Source organism: Thamnophis sirtalis, unplaced genomic scaffold (assembly GCF_051295495.1).
Source record: "Thamnophis sirtalis isolate CommonGarterSnake01/CBP01778 unplaced genomic scaffold, rThaSir2_p1.2 scaffold_9, whole genome shotgun sequence".
Taxonomy (NCBI): domain Eukaryota; kingdom Metazoa; phylum Chordata; class Lepidosauria; order Squamata; family Natricidae; genus Thamnophis; species Thamnophis sirtalis.
Window position 1 is genome coordinate 3,150,271 of NW_028261389.1, and position 9,493 is coordinate 3,159,763.

The 9,493-nt window shown below is 49.0% G+C and overlaps 1 protein-coding gene across 1 annotated transcript in view; it reads right to left on the bottom strand.

Moving 5' to 3' along the window:
- GDI2 (GDP dissociation inhibitor 2) overlaps window positions 1-6,201 on the bottom strand; it is a 34,380-nt gene extending 28,179 nt beyond the window's left edge. Inside the window, exon 1 of the mRNA XM_087722669.1 lies at window positions 5,806-6,201. Coding sequence (XP_087578795.1) covers window positions 5,806-6,201 — 396 coding nt within the window. The remainder of the gene's footprint in view (window positions 1-5,805) is intronic.
- Between the last annotated feature and the right edge of the window lie 3,292 nt (window positions 6,202-9,493).

Below are 9,493 nucleotides of genomic sequence, written 5' to 3' on the forward strand. Positions count from 1 at the left end.
GACTCCCAGAATTCCCCAGCCAGCATTGTTTCTCCCCAAAATCATCCCTAGCATAACTACCTGGGGAATTCTGGCAATTGATCCACGCATTTTCAACTTTGGGGTGGGGAATTCTGGGAGTTGAAGTCTACCCAATTGGGGAGAGAGGGCCGCCATGGGTTGTGGGGGGTGGGGTGAAGAATGGGCACATTTAATTAATCAAAGAGAGAAGCAACCTGAATTAAGGAGAAACTTCCTAGCAATGAAGACAAATTAACCGGTGGAACAGCTTGCCACTAGAAATCGTGGGTGCTCCGTCATTGGAGGTTTTTAAGAAGAGACTAGACAGTTGCTTATCTGAGATGGTATAGGTTCTCATGCTTGAGCAGGGGGCTGGACTAGAAGACCTCCAAGGTCCTGTCCTATCCTATACACCTTAAAGGGGCCAAATTTGATTTAAGCCATTTAAATGGTCCCCTGAAATAATTCCCACTGGCCAAGCAGCTGAATTTGAGTCACGTCACCTGGAGAGGTGTGTGTGTGTGTGTGTCTGTGTGTGTGCTACACTGGTCGAAGGTGTGAAAAAGGATCATAGGTCGCTTTTTTCCCCAGTATCATTATAACTTCAGTTGCTAAATGAGTGGTTGTAAATCAAGGACCACCTGTATTGGGTGCCTGCTTGGCAGGAAAGGTAACTTACACAATCAAAAGGAAGAAATGGTAGAGACAAACCGGATGCAGAGGCCGGAAGTTAAGGTTCTAAAATGTCTGTGGTCAGAGACAAATGTTTAAATCAACAAGAGCCAGATTTGTAATCTCTTTTAGGGGTTTTAAAGGCAGGTGACCTCAAGAAAAGTGAATTGGGGGGGGGGGAACCTTTCAAGGCTGCAAATATTTAGCAGTTCCTCTCTGAAATGTGAGCCCGATTGCTCCTCCTTTCCATAAAAAGCCTCCTGTCTTTCAATATATCGGAGAGAAAACAGGGGTTCCCTTGTTACAGGGGAAATCTTTACTCTCCTTGGGAGAAGCAGATTTTTCCAGGCGATTTGCTTGACGTTACAAAGTGAACTGCGTGTTTCAGGTTAGGCAAGTTAATCTTTTGCCAAAGTTAATACTGACACCATAAACCAAGGGTGTGCGACATTGACCACTTCAAGACCAGTGGACTTCAATTCCCAGAATCCCCCAGCTTTAGAGGGTTTAAAATCAGTAAGCTGCCTAAGATTCTGACATGTTGGAGAGAACTTACAACGGGGACATCCGATCTTGGTGACCTTAAAGACTTCAACAAGGGAGTTGAAGTCCACAGTCTTTAAAGACTGTGGACTTCAACTCCCAGAATCACCATATGTGACCTTCCCAGCTGGCTTCTGATAAGCAAAGTGTGTGTGTGTGTGGGAGCCAGGTTTGCTTAACAACAGCAGCGATTCACTAAACAACTGTGGCAAAAATAAATGGGATGCAACTCTACTGCCTTGCTTAGCACCAGAAATTGTGGCCATAAGTCAAGGACTACCTGGCGGGAAGGAGGGTCAAGGAAGCATCAGGAGACCTGGTTTGGAGGCAGAAATAGGAAAACCTGCAATGAGAAGCTGAAGATGAAAAAGAAAAAAAAAGTGGCTACTTAAGACATTTCCAGAGGTCACAAATGTAGAATAATGTAAATTATGCTACCATTATGTCAGTTTGATAGTTACTAAGTTATTTCCTCCAGAGAAAAAAAAATGCAAAGTCAACGTTCTGGATGGGGGGAAAAAGGAGAAAAGGTACAGAAAGGGTAGATCCAACCACAAACAACGACGACCTTGCAAGGAAGGAGAGCTGAGACAAAGGACTGGCCTCTTGAGGCTTTGGTTAGAGCAGTGTTTCTCAACCTTAGCAACTTGAAGATGTCCGGACTTCAACTCCCAGAATTCCCCAGCCAGCGAATGCTGGCTGGGGAATTCTGGGAGTTGAAGTCCGGACATCTTCAAGTTGCCAAGGTTGAGAGACACTGGGTTAGAGTGAATTTAGGACAGGACAGGACAAGAGAATAGGAATTGGAATAGAACAAAACAATAAATAGGGATAGGATAGCTTTATTGTCACCTCGAATGTACTAATTGGCATATATTAAGATGAAATTCCGTTGCCTACAGCTCTCAAAGGGTCCCCACCTCTAATATAAACATAAACATGATAGATGAATTTAGCTCTGTTCAATCCTCATCTAGGCTGTTAACTGAGGATGTTTCCCAGGCTCATTGATTTCAATGGGGAAAATAGTAGCTGCAGAATGAAGAGGGAGTCGAGGCTCTGAAGCAATGGATGGGTCTATCCCCCCCCCCAAAAGTCCCCCCCCCACTCCCCAGGCTTGGCAGTTCCAGGGGTTCCAGAGAATGGCAGAGTGCCCCTTGGGGGCAAAAAGAGGACTTAAAAGACAGCCAAAATCTCTTAGCGAGATGCCCTCTAGAAGAAAAAAGAGAAGGCAGCGAAGAGGCTGAAGGACAAGGGATGATCCAAGGGCAGAAAAATTAAATGCAGCTAATCCTCAGCTTGCAACCATTCCTTTGGTGACTGTTAGAAGTGACTTATGACTGTTTTTCACACGACCGTTGCAGCGTCGTCGCCCCCCCCCCATGGCCACATGATCAAAATTCAAATGCTTGGCAGCGGATTCATATTGATGACGGTTGCAATGCCCTGGGGTCGTGTGGTCCCCTTTTGCGACCTTCTGACAAGCAAAGCCAGTGGGGAAGACAGATTCACTTTACAACCGGGTGACTAACTTAACAACTACAGCGGTTCGCTTAACAACGGTGGCAAGGAAGGTTGCAAAACGGAGCAAAACTCATTTAGCTGTCTTGCTTAGCAACAGAAATTTCATTAAGTCAAGGACTCACGTGTAATATACAAAAAAATACATAAAATGTAAAATATAATCTCCTGGGATGTCTTCTTTGACGCCGCAGGAGGAGAAAAGTCTGGCTGAAAAAGGGATGGGGCAACTTCCAATGTCTCACTCAAGTTGGAGCCTCCATGGCTAGGAGCAGTGTGCTGTAGAATGGCACTTGGAGCTCACCAAGGGTCCCATCCCGCTGAGGGAGGCAGCCAAGGATTATGGGGCAGAATAGCCAGGGTGGATATCAGAGCAGCAGCCTAGCCGGGTCTCCATCCATGGGGAGAGAAGGCTGGATGCCCACAGGAGTTGAAGGAAAGCCAGCTTTCTTGGCTTCAGAAGCCGTGGGGGAGCCAGGCTGAGCCAGATCACGTGTCCCCAGAAGACCCAGGGCCGTGTGAAACCCAACTCTGCAGGGGTGACAGGGGGAGGGGAGCCAATTGAAGATTAGGGGCAAAAAAAGCAGGAGGAAGATTAAATGGGAGGGGGTGGAGGGGACAAGAATGCCGAGTGATATATAATAATTAATCATTCATAGAAAGGCTAATAATCATCCCCACATAAAGGAGGGTCTCAAAAGGGGGGAGAGGAAAAAGAGGAAGTGGTGGTGGTGACCCAGCCCACCCCAACTGCCTTCATTCATGTTACACCTACCTTTGAGGGGGCGGGGGGGCATGGGAAGCCATTCAGACGACTCCCCTGTCCCACCGATAGAATATAAAAATGGAAGAGAATAAAACAAACCCCAAATAAAGGCAGGTCTCAAAAAGGAGAGGAGGGAGGGAAGGAGGGGGGACACCAAAGCCTAGCTGCTTTCCCATCTCTTTCCCTCCCCTCCAAGTAACCTGCGTCCTTCCTTTCCCTCCAGTTCCACCCATTCAGACGACTCCCACTGATTTAATATAAAAACAAATCTTAATAAAATGATCCCCAAATAATAGCAGGAGGAGGAGAGGGAGGACACCAAGCCCCACCCAGCCCCCTTCCCTCAGGCTACACCCGTCTTTTACTTCCCTGAAGTTACAGGCCTCTTTGCCTTCCTTCCAGCTTCATTCCTTTCCCTCCAGTTACATGCATTCAGACGACTCCCAGCCCTCTTGCTAGAATATAAAAGCTAATAAAACAACCCCCAAATAACGGCAGGAGACACCAAATAGGGAAAAGGAAGGTGAGGGAAGGAGGCCACCAAGCCCTCCCTCGTGCTACACGTGTCTTTGCCTCCCCACAAACAAGTCACATGTGTCATTCCCTTCCCTTCAGAGGACTCCCAGCCCCCTTGCTAGAATATAAAAGCTAATCCTAATAAAACAATCCCAAAACAAGGGCAGGTCTCAACAAGAAAGAGGAGGTGGGGGGAGGACTCCATCCCTCATGCTACACGTGTCTTTGCACTCCCTTCCAGCTACACCTGTCATTCCTTTCCCTCCAGTTCCACCCATTCAGACGACTCCCAGTCCCAGGCTATACTATAAAAGCTAAAGAACCATCCCCAAATAACAGGAGGACACAGCAGACAGACAAGAGGAGGAGGAAGGTCACCAAGCCCAGCTTCCATCCTTCATGTTACACGTGTCTGTGTGTCTTCCCTCAAGCGACAGGTGTCATTCCCTCCCCCCCCCTCCAGTTCCACCCATTCAGACGGCTCCCAGGCCCTCAAACCTAATTCTAATTTTTAAAAAAAGCAATAATCCCCAAATAACGGCAGGTCTCAACCTTTGAAAGGGGGAAAGAGGGGGAGGGCTTCGCTCCCCTCATGCTACCCGTGTCCTTGACTTCCCACAAGATACACGTGTCTTTCCCTTCCCTGAAATCACAGGCGTCTTTCCCTGCTCACGTTCCAGTCTTTTCTCGAGCGACACGTGTCGTTCCCTTTCTCCGCTCCAGTTCCCCCCATTCAGACGACTCTCGCCTCCCCCCCCAACCCGTGGCAACCTAAAAACAAATCCTAAAATAAATTTAAAAAATCCCATCCACAAATAACAGCAAGGAGGAAGAGTAGAAGAGGGGGGGGAGCCCACCGAGAGCCCGGCCGCCTTCCCTCGTGTTACACGCTTCCCGCAAGATACACGCGTCTTTTCCTTCCCACAAAATACACACGTGTCCATCCCTTCCCGAAAGAGACGTTTCCCTTCCCACAGGATACACGCGTCTTTCCCCACAATGTGTCGTTCCCTTCCAACAAGATCCACGCGTCTTTCCCTTTCCACAAGTTACGCGTGTCTCCCTTCCCGCAAGATACACGCGTCTTTTCATTCCCACAAAATACAGACGTGTCCATCCCTTCCCGAAAGAGACGTGTTTCCCTTCCCACAGGATACACGCGTCTTTCCCTCCCCACAATGTCGTTCCCTTCCCGCAAGATCCACGCGTCTCTCCCTTCCCGCAAGATACACGGTCTTTTCATTCCCACAAAATACACACGTGTCCATCCCTTCCCAAAAGAGACGTGTTTCCCTTCCCACAGGATACACGCATCTTTCCCTCCCCACAATGTCGTTCCCTTCCCGCAAGATACACGCGTCTTTTCATTCCCACAAAATACACGCGTCCATCCCTTCCCAAAAGATACGTGTTCCCCTCCAACAAGACCCACGCGTCTCTCCCTTCCCACAAGATACATGTGTCTCTCCCTTCCTGCAAGATACACGCGTCTTTTCATTCCCACAAAATACACGTGCCCATCCCTTCCCAAAAGAGACGTGTTTCCCTTCCCACAGGATACACGCGTCTTTTCATTCCCACAGGATACACGCGTCTTTCCCTCCCCACAATATGTCGTTCCCCTCCAACAAGATCCACGCGTCTCTCCCTTCCCACAAGATACGTGTGTCTTTCCCTTCCCGCAAGATACACGCGTCTCATCATCCCCTTCCCCACGCGACGCGCTCTCCAGAGGCCTTTCTAGGCCGCGCGGGCGACTCCCGCTCCTCCCCTGCGCCCCCGCTCACCGTCAGGCCGGTGCCCAGCACGATCACGTCGTACTCCTCATTCATGGCGGCGGTGACGGCGGAGGCGGGCGGGCGGCGGGCGAGGCCGGGCGGGGGCGGCGCGGCGCTGGGAGGCCTCCCTCGGGCGGCGGCGGGGGCGGCGGAGGGGCTCGGGCGGCGGGGCCGGGGCAGCGGTTCGAGGCCTCGGCGGCCGTAACTGCCGGCGACTGAGGAGGAGGAGGAGGACGAAGAAGAAGAAGAAGCGGCAGCTGAGGAGAAAATGGAGGCGACGCTGCTCCTGCCGCCGCCGCCGCCGGGAGAAGAGCGCGCCAGAGGGGCGGGGCCTTTGGGGGGCTGGGCGGGGCCTCGGCCGCCACCCGAGGGGGAGGAGTTGGAGGGCGCCCCAATCCCCGCCATCGTCGCCAAGGGGGCGCTGCCCGGCCGGCGGCCGTTATTGGGCTCCCGCGAGGTGTCAATCAAGGTTGGGAGGGAAGAAGGGAGGCGGGGCGTTCCTTTATTTGCCCCCACTCGGGACCACGCCCCCAAGCCGCGATTGGCTGCGCGCCCTCGGCCGGACGAAAGCCAGCTCGATGCCACGCAGGTGCCGCCGGGCATGGGAGGAAGCGGGGGGGGGGGCAAAGAGCATGCGCGCTCGGGAAGGTGAAGCCGCTGCCCTGCTTCCTGGGTGATGAGCAGGTGACTCCCTGCCAAGCTGATTCCACCGTGTCTTTCTTTATTTAGCCAAGAATGAATTAGATAACAGATATAAGTATGGACATGATTATGAATGCATGAAATGAATAGGAATAGAAGGGAATATTAGGATAGGGGCGGTAGGCACACTGGTGCATTAATGCACACCCCTTACAGACCTCTTAGGAATGGGGTGAGGTCTGCAGTAGGCAGTCTAAGGTTAAAGTTGTGGGGGGTTTGTGGGAAGAAACCACAGAGTCAGGTAGAGCAGTGGTCTCCAACCTTGGCAACTTTAAGACTTGTGGACTTCAACTTCCAAAGTTCCTCAGCCAGCTTTGCTGGCTGAGGAACTCTGGGAGTTGAAGTCCACAGGTCTTAAAGTTGCCAAGGTTGGAGACCACTGCTCTACACCAGTGCATAGCTGGCTGGGGGATTCTGGGAGTTGAAGTCCACAGGTCTTAAAGTTGCCAAGGTTGAAGACCATTGCTCTACACCAGTGCATAGCTGGCTGGGGGATTCTGGGAGTTGAAGTCCACAAGTCTTAAAGTTGCCAAGGTTGAAGACCACTGTGGTAAGAGCATTCCGGGCACTGACCACTCTGTTGCTGAAGTCCTATTTTTTGCAATCGAGTCTGGAGCGGTGTCCCTTGAGTTTTGCATCTATTGTGAGCTGGTGTGTTGTTGTGGTTGAGGCCGAAGTAGTCATCGACAGGTAGGAGGATGTAGCGGACAATTTAATGTGCAGCTGTCGTCCCCAAAACTGGGCTCCTGCTTGGTGCCGAAGCTGATGTGTCACCGGACACGAGGGGTGAGTCAGAACTATACCGTTACTTTGGGACCAAGATAGAAGGACCCCGGTTTGACAAGGGCCAAGATTAGATTTGAGAGATTGAGATTTATTAGATTTATATGCCGCCCTTCTCCCAAGGACTCAGGGCGGCGTACAACAATGAAAAGAAACAGATAATATAAAAGTTAAAAGTTTTATAAAACTTTATAAAAGTTTTTTAAAAAATTAAATGGAATATCCCAAACCCAATTAAAATTGACAATACATTTTTTTTAAAAAAAAATCAAATTAAAATTAGAATCTTACAGCAGTTTTTATAGTCGAGGGATGGTGGCCTTCAACCCTTTGCCCTTCCCCTAATAATGCATGCATAACAGATCATACCGATTTTTTATTTGGATTTCAGCCCCCCTTAAACCCTTGTGCTTGTTATGTTAAACAGCTCAATGTCGCATCACCTGTTTTTTCACCCCAGGTCACAGGTATCTTGCAAAGGGTTCCACCTCTATGTGGTTTGGGGTTTTTTTTTAATTGAAAATTTTAGGGAAAAAAAACTTTTACAAATGTTTACCTCCCCCCCCCAAACCCCAGCCCCCCCAACCTCCCCCCCCCCCCAGAACCAATACAGGGTATAAATCTTTAACAGAGATGTTCTAAAATAAACTTTTAAAAAGTTGGTATCATTTTTCATTTGAGCTTTAACTCCTCTTAGCTAGGCTAAATCTAAAGAGATTATATCATTCCATGTTTCTTCAGTCATAAACTATCTGGAATTTCTTAGTCCCATATTTATTTTGAATATAGTCAATCCATCTTCTCCATTCCAGCTTATATTTCTCGTCTGAATGATCCTTGAGATATGCTGATATTTTAGCCATCTCTGCTAGGTTTGTTTACTTTTAATCTCCATTCTTGAATAGTAGGCAAATAGTAGGGGGTTTTTTTTCTCATAAGGAAGCTATTCTTGTTTCTAATATCCTGGTGTTAAGGTGCTAACTTCTGTCTCGCTGTTAATGTGCAGCCCTTCTCCTTCCTATTGCAGAGCAGAATAAAAGAACAAACAGTTTTTATCTGAGGCAGCCCCCCCCCCCCCCCCCGTGACCCCTTTCTCCTTCTGCAGAGAAAAGTAAAAGGAGTTTAAAACTTTTGTCTGAGGCAGCAACACACACACACACAGCAGTGAGAGAGACAGGAAAGGAGCAAAGCTCTTAATTGTCAAGGCAAAGAAATGAAGACAAGGGAAAATGTTGGATCAGAATCCACATTCCTCCCTCTCCTGTCCCTTCCATCCACACCTGGGTCCTCTCTCCTCATCCCCAGGGACTCACCTGGACACCCAGTCCATCCTCTGATCCTTCACTATGCTTAGGTTGGATTGAAGACAGCAAAGTTCTATATTGCCCAAGCCCAGAATTTCAAGTCTGGCAGCGTAAGGGATTCTGTTGCGAGCAGAGGAGAGGAGGACTCTTTTCGTGAAATATCTCTGGACTCGTTCCATTGTATTTATGTCTGATATGCAGTGTGGTTTCCAGATGGCTTCGGTGTGATAGGTGCTGCTTCATTTAATAATCAGGAAAGAAACCACTCAACTCCATTCTTGAAATTAAGTGTACTTTTACTAATTACAAACGATAAGTAGCAAAGCAAAGCTGAGTCTGGGTAAATTGGCACGAAAGCAATGGATATCATGTATAATTCAATCCCCTCCCCTTGGCACCCCATTCCATAGTCCAATAATAATTCACCCAACTGTCAGGTGGGAGATAACTTCAAAAAACATCATCAGGCTGGAATGCTGGACAGTTAGCCTTGGCGGGAAACTCCCTTTCTCCACATGCGCAGAGAGATGGCCAGGACAGCTTCTAGAATACTCCTCCAGCACATGATTCCCCTCCCAAATACCATGCCTCCCCTCCCCTTTTCAATGGGAGCCGAAGCAGCAGTGAAGCAGAGGCTGACATAAGCTTTAAATCTGTGTTTCTGAAACTTGGCTACTGGTAAGAGGGATGGGCTTCGACTCCCAGAATCCCACCGCCTGGCCCGCAATTCTGGGAGTTGATGTCCATCCATCTTAAAGAGGCCATGTTTCAGACACACTGCTCTAAATCCTGATTTGTTCACCCTAAGTCCTGCCGTCCTATTCTCTGTGTCTTCACAATCCATAAAAAGGGGGGGATCCTTTTCCCACAATCTCGCAAAGGGAGATCATACGTGCCCTGGACACCAC